Below are 24,163 nucleotides of genomic sequence, written 5' to 3' on the forward strand. Positions count from 1 at the left end.
CATTTCTCTCTCTCTCTCTCTCTCTCTCTCTCTCTCTCTCTCTACGACGCAACCCCCCTCATTTCTGAAACCTCTCTCTCTCTTTAATCTCTCTCATTCTCTTGCATGCATCATCAGATCACAATTTTGGTGCTGAAATCGCATGCTCCGAATCTTCCGTCAGCTCCTTCTCCTCCTCCACCGTGACCACCGCTAGTGCTGGAGAGGATGGGGATAGTGGACGAGATCGGCGAGATGTTGGAGGAGTTCGAGGCTCGACAGAAAAAAAAAACATTAAAACAGGCGTCTGACGTCAGCTAACGTCAGACCCACCTCAGGCTCTCGGGCCGGCGAGAATCGACGGGCCTGGCGCTCGGGGGTGCTCGGGCTCCCTCGCCAGCCAACGCTGGACTTCCTCCCTCGGGCAATCAAGCCCTGTTCCGGAGCCTGTCCCTCGAGCAGGAGCTCCCGCTGGAGCTGCTCTTATCGACGCGTGGAGCGAGAGGGGAAGAAGCGGTGAAGATGCAGAAGGCGATGCGTAGTCGAAGCGGAGCATCCCACGATGATCGACGCTTGGGCACCAGGCACAAACGCAGAAAGCAACCCCAAAACACTGTCGTTCGGTATGCAATCCCATCCCCTTCTTTAGGCTAAAGAAATGGTGATAAATGATATGATACGAGCAGACTCCAAAGTATCACAAGGAGCCAGACAGGAGATTGAAAACACAAAGCAGCGACATGTTTCTAAACATGTATTATATGTTGAAATTGATTTCCGCCTTTTTTTTATAGATATATTATAAACATTTAATTGAACTGATCAAAAAAGAATCAACGAACAAAAAAAAGCGTAGAATGAGAAAACGGAATTGGTTCCAAAAACCATAAAAGAAATGAGGCAATCTCTCTGTACAGATTCTGGTTAGTGGTTCAATAAACAAATACAACAGAAACTACCATGAAAAATACCCTAATTGGAGCTATAAAACCACTACATTGCAAGGTACAACATAGAACTATCAGCACACGAGGTTACGGTTACCTGCCACATCGAAAACTCTCACAGGGACTCCTTTTCGTATGCCAATCAGAAAGAAAGGTTCCTCTTCGTCGCTTCCATTTTTAACAAAAGATCCTTTATATCAGCTTGCATTCTCATCTTCATATTGGAGTATTCACGATGCGCTCGGTCTAGAGCTTGTACTTCTTCAAGTTTCTTGCTGTGCATTTCTTCTGCCTCGACTAAGCGCAACTTTGCTATCCTGCTCCTAAATTCTTCTTCAATTTTTTCATTCTTTGCCATTGCTATGCGTTTCAGCCCCTCAGCTTCTCTTCTTGCATCATCTGCTCGTGTTTGAAACAATTTTGCCTCAGCCTGCTTGATCCTCACATAGCTCTCCAGCTCTTCGAAAAGAGGTTCTTTTTGGGCACTTGTGTTCAACTCTGTGTCCATAATGCGTTTCTCATGCTGATTGTAGTTAAAGCTAGGATGAATGTCAGCTGCAGTCTCCAACTGAGGGACCTTTTCTGTGTATATTGATTTCAGCCATGTGGTTTCCTGGCTTGGCCCAGCAATCCCGTTGTTCACTTTACTTTGATCCTTCCCAGATAAAGTGGCTGTTTTGCCTAGCTTGGAACTGTCAGCATCTGAAACAAAAGTGGAGGACTTGTTTAAAAACAGTACAGTTTCCAATTAACTAAGCACAGTATTACAACAGAGAACAAAAAGGCAAAACTTTGAGTCTCAATAAAGGCATGACTTTTCTGCCTTCGGGATTTTGTACTCGTGCTATGTCATAATATTCTCACATAAGCGCAAAAAAGCAGTTCAGAGACATCGATACGGATGTATTTAGGCCAGGCATCAAACTGAATCCCAAATCCCATAATCCTAAGAAACGCAGAGCTTCAAGCAAGCCAAACTCATAATGTATGTACTACAGAAACCATCAGTTGTAATTGTTCAAGCAGAAAGAAGAATACTTCCCCCGAAAGATTTTTATTTTGCATCTTCAATATAAAAACAAAAGGCTTTAAGTTGCTTCAATATATCAAAGGGCTTCCATTCATGTCATAACAAAGAACACAATTTATAAAACTTTTATTTACAGCAATTCACTAGTATCAAAATCTCCATGTAACATCGATATCTTGTAACCCATGGAGAAAGGAAGCATCTGTAAATTTAACAAATGATGTAGCACGATATACCAAAACCATTTTCCCAACGAAAAATCCAACAAAAGCAAGGGTAAGTCATATAAGAAAAACTACATAGTGCCAAATGACTCTTCTTTTATAACTCAATATCATTAAACACTCTACTGAAAACAAATATATGACAAATTGATAATATATTACAGATAATTTTTCTTTTTCAGAAAAAGCATGATCCTAAACAATGATATTATGACAATGCATGCAGATTATGACCCTGAATAGTATTGTAAGAACGAAACAATAAATTCTTTGTGATAAAACAAATAACTTACCCAAAAGAAAAGCCATGACATAATTGTACACCTCCGGAAGGTCAGACTTGTTTACCAATCTTGCCAGTGATTGATCGGCAATTTCATAAAGTCGTATCCCTCTCATGCCCTTACTGACAACAAATATTCTCTTAACGTATTCAAGTTCCCTAGCAAGATTTTCAATTGTCCAATCCTTTGCAAAATTCCGAAAAACCTCTTTCACAAAGCCAAACATCTCAGAAGGATGATCGCAGGCAACACAATGAAACTGCATCTCAGTCATCCCTTGAGATCCAGTAGCACTGCGTCCATTTCTAATATAAGATTCCCGCAATGCACAATCCGCGTGGCACCAATGGAGACAAACATCACACCCAATCCAACTACATGTATTCGAGGCCATGTCAAACTTTGAGCACACAAGACACATACACGTACTGCAAAAACCACTCTTTTGCGAACAAACCTTGCAATCACATTCATCCACAGGCACAAGACTCCGACAAGAAGGATTTCTGCATCTTGAGTTAAGAAAAATTTCAGCCAAATCAGAAGATGCACCATTCTCTTGCTGGAGATAATCCGGTAGACCAGTCTTCAGAGCAACCAAGATTTCCAGTTGCGCACGATGAGCTTTTAGTAGCATCTCCATGGTTATATCAGACCTGCTCTGCAATGCCTTCTGAAATGCAAACAGTTGCATGCGCTTATCCATATTTAGCATCATATCGCGAATGGTCTCCTTCACACATGAAGCAGATTGTCCTGTCATCTCATGAAACTTCCTAGCCATTACATGTATGGGATCGGAGACTATCCTGGCAACGATTGTCTCCACAAAGTCAGCTCCACCAATGAGAAATTTCTCGTGTTCCTTCTGACTGCTAGTCCTATATAAACTACCACTACTTTTCTCTCTCAATAGTCGTTTTCTGTCAAAACTATAGTTTGATCCCATTTCATGAGATCCAACGCTATCGAAGGTGATCTAACATCGTCATGGTTCCTTGTCTGTCCTCCTTACAACTGCTTATTGAAGCTCAGCTGCCTTTCCATTCCATTCGTCATTTCAGAGCTTCCTTCAGGATGTCTACGATGTTGTTGCCCTTGGACCGATTGACCATTTGGAATGCCTTGTGATGCTTGAGACTGTTGTTGATGAGACCCGTTTCCATTCATCAAGATTCTTTGATACAAAGGGACTTCTTTGCTCTTAGCATCGTTCTGAACGAGTGCCTGCGAAGGTACTCCTTTTCCCTTAGCCTCACTCTGAGCGAGTGCCTGCCAATCGATTCCCTGGAAAAGGGGACGACTTTTAACCGACTGTTCAAAGTCCATTGAATTCTGGGTGGTTAGCGAACAGCTAGGGTTGTGATAAAACGACTGAGAGCCTGAAAAGGTTATTGATTGAGTAAATCCATCAGAGTTAGTACAAAAAGTATTACTTAGAGACTGAACACTCATTGCTTGGTCAGGAGAACCAGGAGCTGCACCACCGATGGGTAACAAAACATTAGGCAAGCTCAGAGAAAGATCAAGCGGCTCAAGTGCCAGCTTTTCATCCTTCATGCTGGAACCAGATTGATCAGCTTTCTCCTGTCTCCTAACAGGAGAGCTTGAAAACAACTCAAAACCCCTAGTGCTGGGTCCTTCTGTATCATTTTCCATGCCAGTTAGCAGCTCTCTGGATTCTCTGGCAGTCCACCGACCATCTTCTGTTGAATCCACCATATCGGTCGGTGTCACAGCGACGCTTTTACTTTATGCCTAAAATTCTGACTCATACTCATATTCACCGTATCCAGCTTAACCGCTTCTTTATCCTCCTCATATTCTGTTATTAAATAAACAGGGGCAGCTGCCTTCGTTTATGTTTAAATGTATCTAATAAATAGATTGTCGTATATGTCCAAATATATCAAATAAAGGTAGGTGAGTGGACTAGGGCTATTTGAGGACAAATTATTTAAACTTGAAAGATTAATTAATTAAAGAAAGTGTTGTTCACATGTTTTTACCTTTTACACGCTTGTTAATTTTTGACTATTAATACTTTTTAATTTATTTAATCCGATAATAAAAAATTAAAAGAAGTGTTCTACAAGTAAAAATAAATGTGTAATGGTACGGTCTTAATTAATTTGTTGTTTCTCTATAATCTTCTTCTATCGTTGAAAACAAAACACAATACAAATTCAAAAGGAATTGTTATTAGCACTCAAAAAATCTTATTCTACACTCTAAACTTTATATATCTATATATATATATATATATATATTTTTTTTTTTTTTTTAAGAAGTGTAGAATGATATTTTTAAAATGTGAATAACACTTCCCAATTCAAAACAAATTCTCTCGCTCTTCTGTATCTCATCACACAAGTAAGTCCCGCTTTTTCCTTTTCTACTTTTCATTTTCTGTTTGTTTCCCGATAAAATTCCAAAGAAAACGAAACCCTTCCTAATTTTTGTTTTGGAATTCGAATGCAATTGCATTAAATTTTGCGTCTTTGATTTGGGTAGTTATAGAATTTTGAGAAGACCCATTGGATTATAGAAGCTTGAAATAATGGAGGATGTTCGGCAGCAGGCTGAGCAGGAAAGTCAACTACTTGGTATGTTTATTCATACGTTTGGCCTTAATTTCCGGTTCAAGTATTAAGTCATACTTTTTACACTCAATCAAATCTTTCAGCTACACTCGGTTTCTGTAAAAGCAAATATATGTCAAATCTTAGACTCGTAGTAGGTTTTCAGCTTCAATTAAATGTCAAATTAACCTGATAAGCCGGTTTTCGAGTGATTTAGACCTAGTTTGGGAGTGAGGTGATTAAAAAAAAAACATCCATGAAAAAAAGCTGTGAGGGTTTTAGGTGTTTGGTAAACTGAAAAAAATGGGCTTATTTTGGAAGCTGTTGTGAGAATAAGCTGAAATCAAAGGAAAAAGCTGAAGCTGCTATTTGCAGCTTTGGAAAACTGGTTTTTTTTCAAAGCACACGGAGCTACAGTGCTTCTTTAATGAAAAGACCCACTATTAGACTGTTTTTTTTTCCAAAAGCACTTTTACAAAAAAGTTTACCAAACACTCTACTGATTTATTTCACAGCCGCTTATTCTCACAGCACAGCCGCTTATTCTCACAGCAGTTTTTTTTCAAAGCACAACAATACCAAACCAGCCCTTAGAGCTAGTTTGGGAATGAGGTGCTTAAAAAAAACACCCATGAAAAAAAGCTGTGAAGGTTTTAGGTGTTTGGTAAACTGAAAAAAAAAACTTATTTTGGAAGCTGCTGTGAAAATAAGCTGAAATCAAAGGAAAAAGCTGAAGCTGCTATTTTTAGCTTTGGAAAACTGGCTTTTTTTCAAAGCACATGGAGCTACAGTGCTTCTTTAATGAAAAGACCCAATATTAGACTGCTTTTTTTTCCAAAAGCACTTTTACAAAAAAGTTTACCAAACACTCTGCTGATTTATTTCACAGCCGCTTATTCTTACAGCAGCTTTTTTTCAAAGCACAGCAATACCAAACCAGCCCTTAGTTGGACTAAATGAATACATGGAGATGTTTTCTTCAAGAACAATTCTTCTAACGGTCATAATCGAGGTGGAAACTTATTGTTTTTATTTACTAATTGATAGGATTTCGGAAATAATTTGTATATCGAGAAGGAATGCAGTAGGTAGACATTATGCAACCGCTTCCAGTACACTGATTCATCGTTCCTCCATGCTTTTATGTTGAGTAACTCAGAAATCCTGTGTTACAAAACTCATGTAGTATAAGTGGGGATGGCAGCTATGTAGTACCTGTATAATGTGCAGGAAAGGGGAAGATTGTCGTTCCCCTCTGCGTATGAGTGAGTTAGATTTCCAAATAATCATATATTAATATAGACTACTACTCATCTTTTCATCTTGTTTGTAGGTCAAGATGGTGAAAATGAAACAGTAACTGAAGATGCTACCTTCATGCGTGGAGAACCTTCTCAAAATGCTAATGGCCCCCCAAAAGTTGATTCCAAGGCGGAAATCCTTCATGAGAAAGTCACAAAGCAAATCACCAAGGAAGGTCATGGTCCAATACCATCCAAGTATTCAACATGCTTCCGTAAGTGTCAAGTGGTTTCCTTTTTGGTAGTGCTGTGCTGTTTTAGTTGAAAATCTAAGAATTGTTATGTGTGCATGTATTTGTTAGTATGGGATGGGAGTAAGACATGAATGAGCTTGTGACTTGCAAACAGACACACACAACATCCACTTTCACAAAGTTGTGTATGTATATGGGAGAATTAATTGTGCATGCATTAAAGTTTATAGAGGGGATGCCTAAGATACATGTAGAAATGTCTTGCAGTGAATTTTTACTCTGGTTTTTCAAATCACTGAGTGATTGGCATCTGTGTATAGTACACTACAGGGCATGGACTGAAAGCACGGGACACAAGTTTGAAGACACATGGGATGAACAGCAACCACTTGAAATGATTTTAGGAAAATGTATTAGCCTTGCCGAGTAGTCTGTTACTTTTGATATATACAAAGTATATGCAAACGAGTTCTGGCATGTTCCTTGTTCAGTCTGCAATTAGTTTGTGATTTCTTTATTGCTTTTATTCTCTGTAATTACTTGTCATTCCAGATTATTTGGGTCCATAAGCATTTAAGCATTATCTAGGGGTATTCAATGGAATGGACTTCTTCTTAGTATTGTATTTTTGTTACTGCAACAGGGAAAAAAGAAAAGAACTGGCTTGGCTGTTGGGGTGTCCAGCATGAAGTCTGGAGAGTGTGCCCTATTACATGTAGGCGGGGAGTTGGGGTATGGGAAAGAAGAGAGCTTTTCTTTTCCGAATGTTCCACCATTGGCAGATATATCATATGAAGTTGAGCTTATTGGATTTGATGAAACCAAAGAAGTTGCTCACTTGCTTTCAAATGTCTTCCCAAGTAGTTACCAATTGAAGTTTCAGAATCTCTTTTCCAGGGATTTGCTTCGGTAATATAGTAACATGTATATTTGTGGGTTATGCCTTTCATAGGGGAAAGCTCGTAGTGACATGACTGTGGAGGAAAGGATTGGAGCGGCAGATAGATTTAATTTATTAATTTAAATCACAAAAGAGGTATAAAAAGTAATTCAATTTATTAATTTAAATCAGTTCTCACCATAACAAAAATAATGATATCGTTTTCACATTAACTTGGATTGATTTCAATCACCAGCATTAATAAAACGAATGACTTCAACCTACTGTTAGAAACAAACATAGGAGCCCTAATACCATATTATCAAGAGCTTCATAGAGAGCTCTTTTGTGTCTCTTTGTCAACCACTGCAAGGAGTGCAATTAAAATTTAATCAAAATACCTCATTTCGCATTCATAATAAACCCGAAAGTGACAACATAAGATGAAATTAACCCAATTACGTGTGAAAGGAAACCCTTCCAATTAAATGAATGAAATATTTGATGCGGATCGAAACCAAAACCAGAACAAAACAACATCAACAACTGCCATAGTTGGAGTTTGCTCCAAAGGTCTTCCTCCTCCTACCATCCATTAATTGAAACCCTAATTTTCCTTACTACAAAATAATGTTATTTTCAATCTATTTCTTTCAGTATGTAGATACTAATTCTTGATAATTTTCAATCACTTCCACTGTAATTAAAATAAGTACTGAGGTTTAGGTAACAGAAAATACAGTGCAAAGAAACTAAAGTTTGACCTTGATGAAATATTATGCATACAACAGCTTTATAATGTATAAAGGTCAGCATATTGAATTCACATTAACAATCGAGCATGAACTATGGAGAAAGACTGAAACATTATTGGCAGAAAGTGAATTAAAATGGGTATCAATTATGGTTGCAGTAAAAGTTAAGAATTTGTTCAAATTGTAAACAAATAAATGAAAAACAATAATGGTTAGGAAATCATTTTTAAGCAAGTTGAGCAAGAAAGAAAAGAGTACTACCTTCATTGGGTTTCCTAGTTGGGAGCTTGTTTTTTCTTCCATAAACATGGTTTTAGAATAATTTGAACCTGCAATGAAAATAGGCACATAAAATTTTAAGCTGACAATCCAAAAATTTTAAATCACTCACCTTTGGCATGAAAAATCTTGGAAGACGAACGCAAATGTTTCAAAACCCAAGAGCAGAACGTTTTCAAACCCTGTAAAAAAACAAATCCACCGCTTAATATCAACTTAAAATTATAATCCAATCTAATAAACAGAATCCCAAAACTCAGATACCTGAAGAAAAATTATAATAATCCTGTGATACACACACCAAAAGCAACAATAACCATAAACAAAACATACTTAATCTCCACATAAACATTAATCTCCAATCCGTTGACTCAATCATTCAATGTTCTTTAACACAACTATGGTTAAGTTTTAGCTGATAATGGAGCAATGGTAACAAACACTGCAGCTGTAACTCAAAGGTTAAACTGGTCTTGCAGTGTATGAAAAAATGTTTATTCAAGTGTGAGTTTGTCAATAATTGATAAGTTTGTGCACTGATAGTTAAGACGAAAGAAAGACTGAAGCCAATTAATATTCAAATGCAATAAATTTTTTTATGAAAGTGGACGGAAGACAATGTGAGAACAGCATACCTTATAATGAAGGATGATCGGAGACAATGTTGTATGCGAAAATTTGTTAGCCTGTTTACTGAAGAGTAAATGTGTGAAATAGTATGCTGCAAAAGAAGAGTAAATAAAGTATAAGTTGAAATATAGACTCAGAGTCACATAGAAACAAATTTGGGAAATAAATGAGTAAGAATAAACTGAAAAAGTATGCTACAAATGATCAAACCACTATGAATCTTCTTGCCCACCACAGAGCTTAATCTCTGTCCACACACTATCCATACCCCTTACTGAATCAAAACCCTTAAATCAATTTACACATAAATTCCAATCCTGAATCATTTGGGTTTCCAAAAAATTCCACAGAAATGAAAAAGTAGACAAATAAACTGAAACAAAATTATGGGCACTGGGGAATCAAGACTCACCCAAAATTGCTATCAGGGTCCGTTGCATGCAATGCCCTACAATTGAGAACACGTTTACAAAGCCTTTCAAATATGCAAAGACTCTAAGCTCCAATTGTTCTTTCTCAACTCTAGTTACTTCAGCTGCATAACAGAAAGAAAAGAAAAAAATTATTTAACTATAATTAACTAATCTGATTTAAGATTAATAAAAAAAGTTGGAAATTTCAGCTTTAAAATTACATCTCAGGCTGGAAGTTGAATAAAAACGTAGAATTTCAAAACTCCTCACCTTAAACACAGAGGCCTTCGCAGGGTGCAAAGAAATGTCGGAAACCCGAAAAACCGGATATCCTGAAACCAAAAAGAAAACCAAATTAAATCTGAAGCCAAAATTCCCAAAATCACAACCAAAAAATTTAAATGAAAAACCCGTTTATAAATACAAATTTACACTCCCAAGCACATAACATTCAAAGCCCACACCAAATCAGCAGCAGGAAGCGCGATCCGCTCCAAATTTTCTGCAAATCGAGACCAAACTGACCATTTTTTAGCAAGCGAGCGTTGTCGTCTGCAGCATCCGACAAAAGGATCTAAACAAATTCTACCGACTTAACCATTTTTTGGAACAAACCGAGTCTTTACCTTTGCTTCTGGTGGATCTGGGAACTGGATCAATGTTTTGCTCTGAAACCGGACGATCGAACATGGATCTGCGAGTTTGAGCGAAATATCATCCATGGGTTGTCTGAACGTTGCGATTCTTCCTAACTAAACAGAAAATAAAGCAACGCACGAACAAACACACCTGAACCAAAGCGATTCGTTCGTGGAAAACAGCGAGACGATCGGAATCGAAACCGAAAGACGGAGAAATAGAGAGAAACGGAAAGACAGAGAGAAGAAAAGAAGAAAGTGAAAAATGAAAGATACTGGAAGCATCATTCCACACAAAACGCACGCACGGGAACAAACCGAACCCTCGAGAGTTCGTATAGCACACGGACGCGTGGAAAGAGCGGGCAAAACTGAGATTAGAGTAAAACTGGGAGGGCAGATTCGGAACGACACTGTTACTTTCACTGTTCATGAACAGTGTTCCACCCGTTTGGGTTTTAGTATATATAGAATGCGACTCTTATGATCTCTTTGGTGTGTTACTGTCCATGCTTCATCATGTTGTTCAAAGTAAATCACTGTTATAACTAAAAATTGTCAATGCAACTAACATCTATGAACTGATTTTTCTCTTCGCTTGGATTTGGCAGATATTTACCTTTTCATGAATACCCTTAAATTGTCAATGCAACTGTGTTAACTGTAATTGGACGAATGAGTGCTCGCAGGTACTGGCAGAGGATGAAAACAACGTCAAAGCGCTATTTAGGCGAGGAGAAGCCAGAGCAGAGCTTGGGCAGACAGATGCTGCACGGGAAGACTCTCTAAAGGCAAGCAAATTTGCACCTCAAGATAAAGCTATTGCAAGAGAGTTACGTCAGCTTGCTGAACATGACAGCCTTGTTTATCAGAAACAAAAAGAAACCTACAAGGGAATTTTCGGACCAACCCCAGAACCTAAACCCAAACGGGATATTGGTTGATCATCTTTTGGCACTGGCTGTTGTCATTGTTCTATCGTCTCTTCAGGCGCGAAAGGCATAAAGCTGAGTAGTCAAAGATCTTAAGCTCTTGAATTGCATGATAAATGAGGAAATTCGTGTGTTGAACTTGCTAATAAACAAGACTACGAAATGTGACCATGAAGGTTCACTCATTTACGGGCTGGTTTGGTATTGCTGTGCTTTGAAAAAAAACTATTGTGAGAATAAGCGGCTGTGCTGTGAGAATAAGCGGCTGTGAAATAAATCAGCAGAGTGTTTGGTAAACTTTTTGTAAAAGTGCTTTTGGAAAAAAAAAAAAGCAGTCTAATAGTGGGTCTTTTCATTAAAGAAGTATTGTAGCTCCGCGTGCTTTGAAAAAAAAGTCAGTTTTCCAAAGCTGCAAATAGCAGCTTCAGCTTTTTCCTTTGATTTCAGCTTATTCTCACAGCAGCTTCCAAAATAAGCCATTTTTTTTCAGTTTACCAAACACCTAAAACCCTCACAGCTTTTTTTCATGGGTGCTTTTTTTTTAAGCACCTCACTCCCAAACTAGGTCTACGTCTCGGGAGGGAGTTTAGATGCCAATAGTTTTACCCGGAAACGAAGATACGGTGATCAAATTAAAGTTTTGAACTGTTCTAAACTGTTAACAAGAGATTTATCTCATTTTCGCTTTGCTTATTGAGTTTTTGGTTGTAAATTTTCCGTCACCACCATTATCTTTTAGATGGTGTATAAAACGGGTCAATTTGTTTCTTTGAAGTGCTTCTTGTTTCTTTAGTTTATCTTTGGCCGGAGAATATTGTTTCTTTATTAACAATTTAGGGGTCTATGTGGATGGAGTGATTTAAACATAAGGATTTGAATTTGTACTACATTATTGAGTTAATTAAGAAAAACTATTTGACTAGTAGTGAGCTCGGGGAATTGTTCCTATTCTTATCTAAACTACTGGCTAACAAAATGCTCTTTGTCAACCAAAAGAGTGAAAAGACAATTGGGGTGGGGGTAGGTGAGGGAAGCTAGAAATGAGATAGAAGAAGACGAAAAGAGTCCAAACTCTTTTTTTAAGTTTTAAGGTGGATCCAACAAGCTTACCTTATTATTATAGAAATTGGAAAGACTAGGGGAATAATCAATAAGGTTTGGTTCTCTAGTGTTGATTATGAGTCTGGGGTAGTAATGTAATTTCCTACAAACTAAGTTTTGATGTGTTTTTTCCAAGAAAGCTGTTATTCTCACCCCAATGTCATATCTTCCCACCCACCTTTTTATGAATTTTTCTAATTGGAAAACTAATGAAAAGGGCTTGAAAACTTTGAGTTTTAACTCTTTAGTGTAAAATGTGGTTTTTCATTAAAGTGAACAGTACCGCGGTCTTTTCGTTAAAACTCCCTTTTTTAATTACAAATTTGTCAATTTGTAAAATGACTAATAAGGACCTTAGTTACCCCCTTTTGCATTACTTTTTTTTTTTATAAAAAAGAAAAAAGAAAAGTTTGGGCGTGATAACTCTCACGCTATGTTTAGACGATTTGTCTACCTTAAACCCTAACTCATCCTTCCTATCTCCTTTCATTCAGAGAAGAATGAACTTAGAAGATGATGTTTCTATGGAAGAAGTAGATGATTATGTTTCTGTCGAAGAGGTAAAAGATAATTTGATATGGGTCATCTTGATTTGTTGACATCATATAATTGAAGCCCAGTTATGTGACTTTTTATCTCTAATTATATATATATATTAAGGGTTATTTTAGGAATAATAGTGGGTGGAAAAATAACATTTTAACTTTTTATAATGGGTGTAAATATAACGTGAGTGAGTCTAGCAGCTATCTTTTTCAAACCTCGCCTACATGTCATCATAGTATTTATAATTTAAAAAAAAAACCCCCACTTTTTCTCTTTTCCATATATTTTTCTTTTTAAATTATTTATATTTACACAGGCATAATGCATGGGCTCCATTTTATTCTTTATAAATAAAGCATATCATGTTTTAGTAAGTGTATGAAATTGAAGAATCGAAATGATTTTAATTTATATTTTGTGTAAAAAAGCATGCCATATTATATGAAGTCATAAAAATATTGGATTGTGGTTTGAAATTTCCTCTCCCAAATGGACCCAATTTTTGACTTCCTTTGTCGAACATAATTGCCTTACCTTGTGGAAAAGAGATAGAATATGTTAACCATTCAGAACTTGTGGAAAAGGGATAGAATGTGTTAACCATTCAAGTTATTCTTTAATTAAAGTGGAATGGGAATGAGTGTGTTAACCATTCAAGTTATTCTTTAATTAAAGTGGAATGGCATGTATAAAGACGAGCAGGGACGAGCCATCTTTCACTATGCAAAATCATATTCTCGTGTACAAACTTCTACTTTAATTCACTTCACCTGCCTGTGTTTTTTCTTGTCCTGAATACAAGAAATGGCGGAAGGAGTTCTCTTCAACATTGCCGAAGGGATCATTGGAAGGCTTGGCTCCCTTGCTTTCCAAGAGATTGGATTGATTTGTGGTGTTCAAGATGAGTTCAACAAGCTCCAGCAGACAGTTGCCGAATTCCAAGCTGTTCTTCTTGACGCTGAGCAAAAGCAGGCCAACAATGAAGTCAAAGTATGTCTCCAAAGAATAGAAGACGCAGTTTATGAAGCCGATGACGTGCTGGATGAGTTTAATGCTGAAGCTCAGCGGAGACAAATGGTGCCTGGAAATACTAAGCTGTCAAAGAAGGTACGCCTCTTCTTCTCTAGCTCAAATCAACTTGTTTTTGGGCTAAAGATGGGTCATAAGATAAAATATATTAATGAGAAGCTTGGTGAGGTTGCATCTCGTAGAACCTTTTCGTAGTCACATAAGCCTATAGATATCCACCTATTAGGAAAACACTCACTACTAGAAATTATAATTTTGCCGACAAATTATAAGCCGACAAAGCAAAATTTTGTCGGCACAAGAGTCCTTTCTCGACGAAATTTTTAATTTGTCGGCTGAATACTCACACTAGAACCAATTTACAATGCCAATCTTAGCCGAGAAAATTGAAACGTTAGCCGACAATCATTTTGTAGGCGTAAATTCGATGCCCTGACAAATTTTGTTTTGACGGGTAAACTTTGGCGGGAACTTTTCCCGCTATATTGAAATATTAGCCGATGATGTGAGGCAACAAAGTATTTCATCGGCAAATTGATTAGAGAGGCAATAAAGTATGTCATTGGCAAGGTATTAATAACTCTACGTGAGAGGTTTTCACCAGTGCACCTATCCATTTTTTTCCGGGGAACGCAATCAAAGCTCTTGGCAACTATTTATGCTGTCATTCTCTCTTGTTTCTCTATATGAACGGGAGCATAGATAAAGAGATATCTAGCATTTCATATTTCTGGATTGTAGTTTTATGCCATCAATAATCTATATTGACAATTTGATTTCATAATATGTGAGTGTTTGAAAAAGTTCTTCCTATCAATTCTAACTCCAAACTACTTTCTAGCAACATATAACTTGGTTTAGGCTATGATCAATTATTAGCAATTACAATTGTAAATTTGAATACAGTTGTATGTAATCATCCATTTTAATTCGACAAGCATGCCAAGTTTTCTAAAAACATAACATATAATTATAAGAACAAACTTATAAATTTCCCGTGGCAATCCAAACCTATTTTGTCGGTTCACATCTGCCAATTGCATGATCTCCCTCCCATATTTTGTCTAATCCTATTTTACCGCCTCATGATCTCCCTCCCATAATATTTCTATTATTCCAATTGTCGGTTCACATCCCTCAATTGTCGGTTCACATCCCCCAATTGCCTGATCTCCCTCCCATTGCATGCTATTCCTATTTTGTCGCCTCATGATCTCCCTCCCAATTGCATGCTAATCCCAATTGCTCATGACTTCCCTCCCACATTCTTCGCTCACGCCATCCGATTTCAGTTTGATAAGAATTCTTATTTATCTTCTAACAATTTGGCGGGGTCTTTCCCGCTCAGAAACAATTTTGACGATTTCTATCCCTAGGTTTACGATTCTTGCACTCTTAACTGATTATCATCCACGCCCCTATCATCTGTTACTTGGTACCAACACCCACTACTGCAATATACCTTATCAGTGGCGAAGCAAAAACCGACAAGAAACCCAATTTCTGTCGGAAATTTAGAAAAAATCTGACATAAAACAATGTAATGTCGGATTGGAATAGCGACACTAATGCTGGCGTCACAAAAGGGCTTCAGTTTAAAATATTTACAATGAATGAGCTCGATCTTCAATTTAAAATATTTACACTTGTGGATACCACAAATTCTTATGTTATACTTAATGAAAGTATAAATAAACTAAGTGTTAGTGAATTTATCATTTTCATGGGATACACATTCTACGAAACTAATTTCAACGATCCAACCGTCAAACTTGTTTATATATGTTTCGAGATCGCATACGCCAAAAATTGCAAAAAACAAACATTCAGAGATCATGTAAGGAGACAAAACTTTTTGACGGCTATAAACGAAAAATCACAATTTAACGGTTATTTTAACTCCAATTTTGATGATTTTTTACAGCTACACTCCTTGATCCTATATGAATACAATGAATGAGCTCGATCTTCAATTTAAAATATTTACACTTGTGGATACCACAAATTCTTATGTTATACTTAATGAAAGTATAAATAAACTGTAAGTGTTAGTGAATCTATCATTTTCATGGGATACACATTCTACGAAACTAATTTCAACGATCCAACCGTCAAACTTGTTTATATATGTTTCGAGATCGCATACGCCAAAAATTGCAAAAAACAAACATTCAAAGATCATGTAAGGAGACAAAACTTTTTTACGGCTATAAACGAAAAATCACGATTTAACGGTTATTTTAACTCCAATTTTGATGATTTTTTACAGCTACACTCCTTGATCCTCTATGAATACAATGAATAAGCTCGATCTTCAATTTAAAATATTTACACTTGTGGATACCACAAATTCTTATGTTATACTTAATGAAAGTATAAATAAACTCTAAGTGTTAGTGAATCTATCATTTTCATGGGATACACATTCTACGAAACTAATTTCAACGATCCAACCGTCAAACTTGTTTATATATGTTTCGAGATCGCATACGAAAAAAATTGCAAAAAACAAACATTCAGAGATCATGTAAGGAGACAAAACTTTTTGACGGCTATAAACGAAAAATCACGATTTAGCGGTTATTTTAACTCCAATTTTGATGATTTTTTACAGCTACACTCCTTGATCCTATATGAATACAATGAATGAGCTCGATCTTCAATTTAAAATATTTACACTTGTGGATACCACAAATTCTTATGTTATACTTAATGAAAGTATAAATTCTATATATATTATACATATACTAAAACCCAAACTCGGGTGCACTGTTTTATACTGTTCGTGAACAGTGCAAGGACAGTTATGCCCTCCGCTTTTCTTGGCTTTTGCCGTGCTTCCTCATATGTGTGCAGTGAATTTCCGATTCTACCCATCCAGCCCACGCGTCCAACAGCCTTTCTTTCTCTCTTTCGATTCATCTGTTTCACTTTACCTTTTGGCTCTCCATTTTCTGGTTTCCTCATCTAGGTTTTCCTCCGCCTTCATCGTTGTGCGCCCTGTTTTCTATCAATTTCTTCCTCTTGGTTTCACAAAATTACCTCCGGGCAGACACGTTCTTTGATTTTTGGAATAGTTGTTGGCTGTTCTTCTCTGTTTTTGGGTGCGAACCGTATCGATTTCGTCTTTTTCGCCGTTTTGTTAACTGGTACGTATTAAGGTGACTGATTTCTAAATTTTTTAGTTTTGTTTTGCAGTTTGATTTCATTTTTGGTTGTCTTGCCCATAGATTTGTTTTTTGGTTGTCTAACTGTTAATTATTACAATTGGATTGATTTTGTTCCCAGATTTTCGCTCAATTTTGGGTGATCTTTGTATTCAAGTGATCGTCAGACAAATCGTATTCAGTTTGGGTATGTTTTGGCTGAGCTTTATATTAGTTTTTATTTTGAATTTCTGTAGATTGTAATGAACTGGCTATTCTGTTGATCCAATTGATTTCAATCAATTCCGCCAAAAAGAAAAAGGGGGAGTAGTAATATTGTACCAGAAGAAAACATTTCTAAGATAGAATTAGCCTCGGAGTTCAAGAAATAGATCAGTTAGATTTATCACCTTAATGGTTTTGTATTTTTACAATGAATTGCCCACTTTTGGTGTGGTTATGATGGATGAATGTTTATATTCTAATGTGAAATGAAAAAAGAAGGAAAAACTGTATAACTCTAATCAGATATCCATTAAAAAGATAACAAATCGCATTACAGATTAACACATGTTAAAATTGTGGTCAAGCAAAAATATGAATGCAATGTTTCTGATAGATGGTCTAGCAGAGTCATTTAATGGTTGTCAAGGTTGACAGTTTGTCTTAGTGTATAAGAGTACATCCTATATGAGGGAAGAACACAAACATACCATGTGCTATCAATGTTATATGATAGCAAAAATAAAAACTTTAGAAGGCACTTCTATTTTAATTTTTTTCATGTTTCAGTTTGAAAACATATGGATTGCTTCGCATCGATACAGAGTTATTACCCCATACCCATTCTATATTCTCTCCCTGATTCCCATACCCATTCTATGTTTGGATTAAGATCACATAAAGTTTTAAATTCAACAAATATCTGATGCTCCAGTCTTTAAACCTTTAGAAATTGCGAAATCAACTTGAATAACTATTTTTATATTTATTGTTGTATAGATTACTGTTTATTTCACTAATTATAATCAACAAATGTAGAATTTGACTGTGTAAATCCGTAATATTTTATACTTTCACCTGGTTAACACTTTGGTAATAAATGCAGTGTGTTCTTTAATGAGATTTGTTATCATCCCTTCATTGTTAATATCGTTTGGTATCTTGCAGATAGAAGCAAAGTGAAAACTTTTGATTGTGGATGCCATCAACATTTTGAAAGTTGTGTGCTTTTCCATATGTGGTTTTTCTCTGATCATGTTCAATTGATCATTGCAGTTGAAAGATTTGACGGCTAAGTTACTAATAAAGCAAAGACTGAGCCATGGTGAGACACAAGCTTTCGTTACACCCTGCAAACTGGTGGTAAGATTTGAAAATTAATATGGTATTCCTATATTTTTGTTTCTTTTTCATTTCAGTTATTATCGGTGTGAAATTGAACTTTTAGCGTTTTTCATTCATTGTTTGGTTAATTTTTTTAGTGATTTCGGTGTGGTTCCCTAATCTGATTGGCTTTTTTGTTGCAGAAAATATTGGTCTCCAGATTTTGGGGGTTTTGTGAACAGCGATGCAAGCCCTTTCGAATAAAGGTCTGTTAGCTCTTTCTTTCAAATGTTTTCTTCTATTTTGTGATCATTTGTCTATGGTTGTTCCATCTGGTTTGATTTTTCGTTTTAGGAAGCTTTTGTCTTTGGTGACTTTGTGTTTTTCTTCCACTTATTTTTGCAGTGTTTGAACGCTTATGTCTTTTGAATTTAAACAATGATGAATTAGGATGCTTTAGTATAGTTTATTTATGTTTCCAGGTGCATATGCTTATGTTCTAGAGTTATAACCTACTTAGATAGGTGATTGGTATTGTTATGTTTATATAAATTATATACCTTTCAAGGATTTATATGATCTACTTATCATGCTGCCTTGTTTACAGAGTGTGATAATCATGTTGCCTTGCTGTTTATAATGTTTATCTTGTTGTTTACAGTGATGAATGACATATAAGTAGTTGATGTTAACTTGATTATTACCTGGTATCTATTAAACATGTAATTTTGCTAGGTTGTGATGCTGCATGGCGTTGGTAAGTTAACTTGATTAGTAGATATCTTTATCTTGTTGTTTACACATTTATGGTTTCATAAGTTATTTGTTTAGAAATACCACTCTAGTGTGGCCTTGCGTTCCTTAATGTCAATGATATTTAGCACCCTTAACGTTTGCTAATCAAGTTTTTTAATTTGTTTTTCTTCTACAGTTGTTTGATACTGGAGTGTTTCATGATGATCCTTATCGTTTCCCGATTTCATGATGTTGCATATCAACTTGATGAGGACTATAGTGAGAATGGTGATACTTAAGGATATTTTATCTATATTATAGTAATCTCGAAATGAAAACATAGATATTTTTGTATTTTGTAACTACACCGAATTGTGAACCTTACATTAGTTTATATTACATGAATTTTGTGTTGTTCCTACATTAATTCTTCATTCACGCCCCTTCTCGATCTCTTAAGCTTGCTTGTTTGTGATGGTTAAAAATATTATTAAAAATTAGAAAATATTGGACTTGACATGTTTTGTCGGCACAAAATTAATTGGCCGACAAATGTTTTTGTTCACAAAAGATTCAACCAACTAATTATTTTGTCTACACAAGTCATTTGAGCCGACAAACCAATTTGTTGTCATAGGACTACGTAGCCGAAAAACCATTTTGTCATGACAAGATTACTTAGCCGCCAAAATGTTTTGTCGCAACAAGATTACTCAGCCGACAAAATATTTTGTCGCGACAAGATCACTAAGCCGACAAATAATTTCGTCGCGAAAAAACAACCTATGCTGACAAAATATTTTGTCGCAATGTTGTTTTGGTGATGGGCACAGTTTGACGGCTGAGATTTGTCGCCTTAAAAATGAGCTGATGAAATATCAAGATTTGTCGAGAAAGATCTTGCGCGACATGCTTTTAGCGACAAAATTGCCGACAAAATTTTTCGTTGGGAAAGGCTCTTTGCCGACGAATTTTGACTTTTGCCGACAAACTATTTTTGTCGGCAAAGTGGAAATTTCTAGTAGTGACTAGGTCTTTCAACAACTCATAATTAACTGCAATAAGCATTCTATATTATTGTTTTGAATGTTTCATATAACTTACTATTACAAAACTCTATTAACTTAATTAATACAGTTCTATCGAAATAATGGTTATGTCTGCTCAAATTCTTACAGGTGCGTCTTTTCTTTTCTAGCTCAAATCAACTTGTTTTTGGGCTAAAGATGGGTCATAAGGTAAAAAATATTAACAAAAGGCTTAGTGAAGTTGCATCTCGTAGACCCAATGACTTAAAAGATAATCGTGAAGATACACGATTTATAAAGAGAGAGAGGGTCACTCACTCATTTGTCCCTAAAGAAAATATTATAGGGAGAGATGAAGATAAAAAGGCAATAATCCAACTTTTGTTGGATCCCATCTCAACTGAGAACGTGTCAACCATTTCCATAGTTGGATTTGGAGGATTGGGGAAAACTGCACTTGCCCAACTCATATTCAACGATAAGGAGATTCAAAAACATTTTGAGTTGAAAATATGGACATGTGTCTCTAATGTATTTGAGCTGGATATAGTTGTTAAGAAAATCCTTCAATCAGAGCATAATGGGATAGAGCAGTTGCAAAATGATCTTAGAAAAAAAGTAGATGGGAAGAAGTACCTACTTGTGCTGGATGACGTTTGGAATGAGGATCCAGAGAAATGGCGTAGCTTGAAGTACTTGTTAATGGCTGGTGAAAAAGGTAGTAGAATACTAATAACCACTCGTAGTAAAATCGTTGCGACGATATCAGACACAACTAAACCATACACCTTAAGGGGTTTGAATGAAGAGCAAAGTTGGTCTTTATTTAAGGAAATGGCTTTTAAAGATGGAAAAGAGCCGGAGAATTCAACAATTAAGGCAATTGGGGCGGAGGTTGCAAGAAAATGTCATGGAGTTCCACTTGCTATAAGGACAATAGGTGGGATGTTGCGCACCAAAGATCACGAAATAGAATGGTTGAATTTCAAAGAAAAGAATGACACACCCTAACCCGAAGACTAGGACGTGCTGGCCGTCACGTGAGCGTGACGTAACCATAACGCAAGCGGAAACAATTTAATAATAAAACACGAGTCAACGAAAACCACTAATTGCAGTTATTCACAACTTAGCATTCTATGTGCATAAGAGTGTACTAAACACACATAAACAGAGCATAAGCGTCTAGGTGCAGTCAAGTAGGACCATAACTATTTTACAACACCCTCGGGTGAATCCTACATTTATTTAGTCTGTCAGAACGCCGAAGCAGTCCTCGTAGGCCACCAACGCCACAACTATCAACTAGAACCTGGAGGGGCGAAAAACAGAAAACGTGAGTGGGCGAAAATAAAGCTTTTCCAAATCATTTCATAAATCCACATTTATAACCCCTTTTTGGAAAACCTGTATACTTTCCCAGAAAAATAGTATATAGCATATATATCTCAACTGTCTCAATCATCAATCTTATAACAGATTCAATAAAGAATGTACCATGCCAATTTCAACAGTTTAGTATGAATGCATTGACATAATATAAATCAGGTAAAAGAAATAATCAATCGGAGGCCCTCTAATAGCCCTGAACTATTGAACCTAGAGCTCAACATCTATCAATCTCACTCTGCCGGAGTCACTCCGTGTGACCTGTCCGGCCTTCTGCACATAAGTCGGAACCACCTAATGTAGTCTGAACGACTCATGGTAATATTCGCTCTAGTGCTTCTCTCATCAATCATCTGTATACAATAACCTAAGGTCACCCACCAGTCATAATCTCACTAACACTCTACGACTGGCCCGTCGTACCCACTCCGCGTGGACTGTACGACCAGCATCTACTTGGATCAAAGGCGAGCGTGCGATGCGGTGAATACTATAAGCACTAAACCATGGTGCAGGATATGAGCTCAATATACATCATCATCATCATAATATTAATTAAATACTTACCTGTGCTTCCACAGCACCATCATACATATATGCATCATACGACAGTTCATAATATCCATAACATTCTATGCATGGCAATCACATCATATTTCATTTCATTTCAATATACTTTTCATTTAAATTTGATTTCTGGGGAAATCGAGTATATAGGTATATATATAGAAAGCAATGCCCACTCACTGGTATGTCGCCGGGTCGTAACCCCCTTGACGCCCCTGGATGTGTTCGTCCTCGTTATAAGTTCCACCTAGAAGTGAAATAACTTAAAACAATCATTTAACGCACATTTAACGCACCTAAACCAAACTAGGTAATAAATTCTTCATACGATGCTCAAATTGGGTATATGAATATACCACAGTGACCTACACAACCTCAGGATCATCCCCATATTTTTAAAATAATTTTTGGAGGTCTCACGCGCCCCCACGCGCCAAATAGGGCACGGGTCTACGCGCCCCCCACGCGCAGCCACGTGCCGTGCACACTGACGGCTACAGTGAACGGCGTTAGGAATATTCTCGGAATATTCCGTTAAAAACTAACGGTTTCCGTTAAAGTTAACTAACGGCGTCGGAATATTCCGTCAAACTTGACGGAAGATTCTCTGTCTTCTCCGGCGAGTCGCCGGTCGCCGGCGACTGTTCGCCGGTTTCTGGAAAAATTTCAAATCCACTAATCTCCTTCGTTTTTCGTCCATTTTTCACGTAATTTATACCAAAATGAAGCATTTAACATGTACAATCACGTTGGAAGGGTTTTAAGGCCTAAAAACAACAAGATCAAACCTTTCCAAAATTCTTCAAATTCGGCCAAACTCGAAACCATTGATCCCGACGTCCATTTTGTTCAAACGAGGCACTCCGAGCCTCCTTGGGACTTCCTAAGACTCGTGGTGATCTTTGTTTAACCTAAAACACAACAAATTTAAAGTTCGTGAACAGTGTCAATTCACGGGGTGTTTAGAAACTAGGATTTCAGAAATGAAACTTACCTGAAACTTATACCCCCGTGCTCGTGAAGTTCCCAAGATCACGATGGTGATCTTAGATTGGACGTTCGTATAGAATTATGGTTGTTCTTGGTGTTTGTCCGAGAGCTTGAGAGAGTTCGAGAGAGGGTGAGAGAGTGTTTCTGAAATGAAGAAAGAGAGAGAGAGTGACTAAGGAGATGAGAGAGAGACAAGAAAACGGTTTTTGGGGAAGGATTTCAGGGTATAAGGCCCTACCTTAACCCATATAATATTAACACATACAAATATATAATTCTAACCCTAGTTAGGATCTTAGTGTAAAACAAATACCAAATTTACGCACCTTAATCCCGTTTAAGGGTGTTTTAGTAATTTCACGTCCTCGGTATTTAGTAATTCTGGGACGGGCTGTGACAATCTCCCCTCCTTATAGAATTTCGTCCCCGAAATTCCAATCATCAACCAGAACATCAAAACTCATAGAATAATCTCGGATACATATTTCTCATCCGTTCTTCTGTCTCCCAAGTAGCTTCTTCAGCTGAATGGTTTCTCCACAATACTTTTACCAAGCTCACGGTCTTATTCCTCAAGGTCTTATCTTTCCAATCCAGAATAGTCACTGGTTCCTCATCGTACATCAAGTCCGGATTAATTTCCAATGGTTGAGGAGGAATCACATGTGAAGGATCTGAAACATAATGTCGAAGCATCGACACATGGAACACATTATGTACCTTAGACAACTCTTGAGGTAGCTCCAACCTGTAAGCAACTTCACCAATCCTCTCAGTGATCTCATAAGGTCCAATGTACCTGGGACTTAGCTTTCCTTTCTTCCCAAATCGAACCACACCTCTCCAAGGCGATAATTTCAGAAATACATAGTCGCCCACATTATACATTCTATCCGTGGTATGTCGATCCGCTAGGCTCTTTTGCCTATCCTGGGCCACTTTCAGGTTAGATTTAATTACCTGAATATTCTGAGTAGTCTCATCCACAATCTCTGGGCCCTCAAGTATTCTTTCACCGACCTCTGACCAACATAATGGAGTACGGCAAGCTTTACCATAAAGCGCTTCAAATGGAGGCATTCCAATACTCGAATGAAAACTATTATTGTAGGCAAACTCCATCAAATCCAAGCGATCATGCCAAGAGTCACCAAATTGCATCACAGAGGATCTCAACATATCCTCGAGTGTCTGAATAGTTCTCTCTGACTGACCATCTGTCTGTGGATGATAAGCTG

General features: G+C 37.0%; 5 protein-coding genes and 1 pseudogene across 13 annotated transcripts in view; 3 read left to right on the top strand and 3 right to left on the bottom strand.

Moving 5' to 3' along the window:
- Positions 1-7,547, top strand: part of LOC126628340 (peptidyl-prolyl cis-trans isomerase FKBP42-like) — a 28,911-nt gene extending 21,364 nt beyond the window's left edge. The window contains exons 1-6 of one of the 3 annotated variants that reach the window (XM_050297987.1): positions 4,815-4,837; positions 4,985-5,070; positions 6,380-6,562; positions 6,862-6,951; positions 7,185-7,401; positions 7,494-7,547. In XM_050297987.1, the coding sequence (XP_050153944.1) occupies positions 5,025-5,070; positions 6,380-6,562; positions 6,862-6,951; positions 7,185-7,336 (471 nt within the window). In that variant the 5' untranslated portion in view covers positions 4,815-4,837; positions 4,985-5,024 and the 3' untranslated portion in view covers positions 7,337-7,401; positions 7,494-7,547. The other 2 variants (XM_050297988.1, XM_050297985.1) reach the window with 2 other exon arrangements.
- LOC126628346 (putative disease resistance protein RGA3) overlaps positions 1-24,163 on the top strand; it is a 40,620-nt gene that overhangs the window by 8,038 nt on the left and 8,419 nt on the right. The window lies entirely within an intron of this gene.
- The window catches only part of LOC126628337 (uncharacterized), a 40,572-nt gene that overhangs the window by 4,053 nt on the left and 12,356 nt on the right, over positions 1-24,163 (bottom strand). The window lies entirely within an intron of this gene.
- Positions 872-4,870, bottom strand: LOC126628884 (protein OBERON 4-like; annotated as a pseudogene).
- LOC126628341 (uncharacterized) lies at positions 5,994-10,430 on the bottom strand. 7 transcript variants are annotated; one of them, XM_050297995.1, is made up of 7 exons: positions 10,288-10,430; positions 9,769-10,192; positions 9,498-9,620; positions 9,091-9,176; positions 8,568-8,637; positions 8,438-8,505; positions 5,994-6,599 (listed from the first exon to the last, which is right to left on the bottom strand). In XM_050297995.1, exons 3-7 carry the CDS (start codon positions 9,523-9,525, stop codon positions 6,570-6,572), a joined length of 282 nt encoding a protein of 93 aa, XP_050153952.1. In that variant the 5' UTR covers positions 9,526-9,620; positions 9,769-10,192; positions 10,288-10,430; the 3' UTR covers positions 5,994-6,569. The 7 variants fall into 7 exon arrangements, with proteins under 7 accessions (XP_050153952.1, XP_050153951.1, XP_050153950.1 ...); XM_050297994.1 differs by lacking the exon at positions 5,994-6,599 and having other exon boundaries at positions 7,576-8,637; positions 9,769-9,830; positions 9,963-10,000; positions 10,125-10,192; XM_050297993.1 differs by lacking the exon at positions 5,994-6,599 and adding an exon at positions 7,576-7,787.
- On the top strand, positions 13,379-21,027 carry LOC126628328 (putative disease resistance protein RGA3). The gene is made up of 2 exons (XM_050297958.1): positions 13,379-13,822; positions 20,130-21,027. Exons 1-2 carry the CDS (start codon positions 13,520-13,522, stop codon positions 20,988-20,990), a joined length of 1,164 nt encoding a protein of 387 aa, XP_050153915.1. The 5' UTR covers positions 13,379-13,519; the 3' UTR covers positions 20,991-21,027.

This window comes from Malus sylvestris, chromosome 7 (assembly GCF_916048215.2).
Source record: "Malus sylvestris chromosome 7, drMalSylv7.2, whole genome shotgun sequence".
NCBI lineage: Eukaryota > Viridiplantae > Streptophyta > Magnoliopsida > Rosales > Rosaceae > Malus > Malus sylvestris.

Coding starts and splice junctions, on each gene's coding strand:
- LOC126628341 (XM_050297989.1), bottom strand. CDS start 9,525: ATGCAACGGACCCTGATAGCAATTTTGG. Junction 8,638..9,090: donor CGATCATCCTTCATTATAAG/GTATGCTGTTCT, acceptor GTTTTTTTACAG/GGTTTGAAAACGTTCTGCTC. Junction 8,506..8,567: donor CAAGATTTTTCATGCCAAAG/GTGAGTGATTTA, acceptor TTTTCATTGCAG/GTTCAAATTATTCTAAAACC.
- LOC126628328 (XM_050297958.1), top strand. CDS start 13,520: ATGGCGGAAGGAGTTCTCTTCAACATTGCCGAAGGGATCATTGGAAGG. Junction 13,823..20,129: donor ATACTAAGCTGTCAAAGAAG/GTACGCCTCTTC, acceptor AAATTCTTACAG/GTGCGTCTTTTCTTTTCTAG.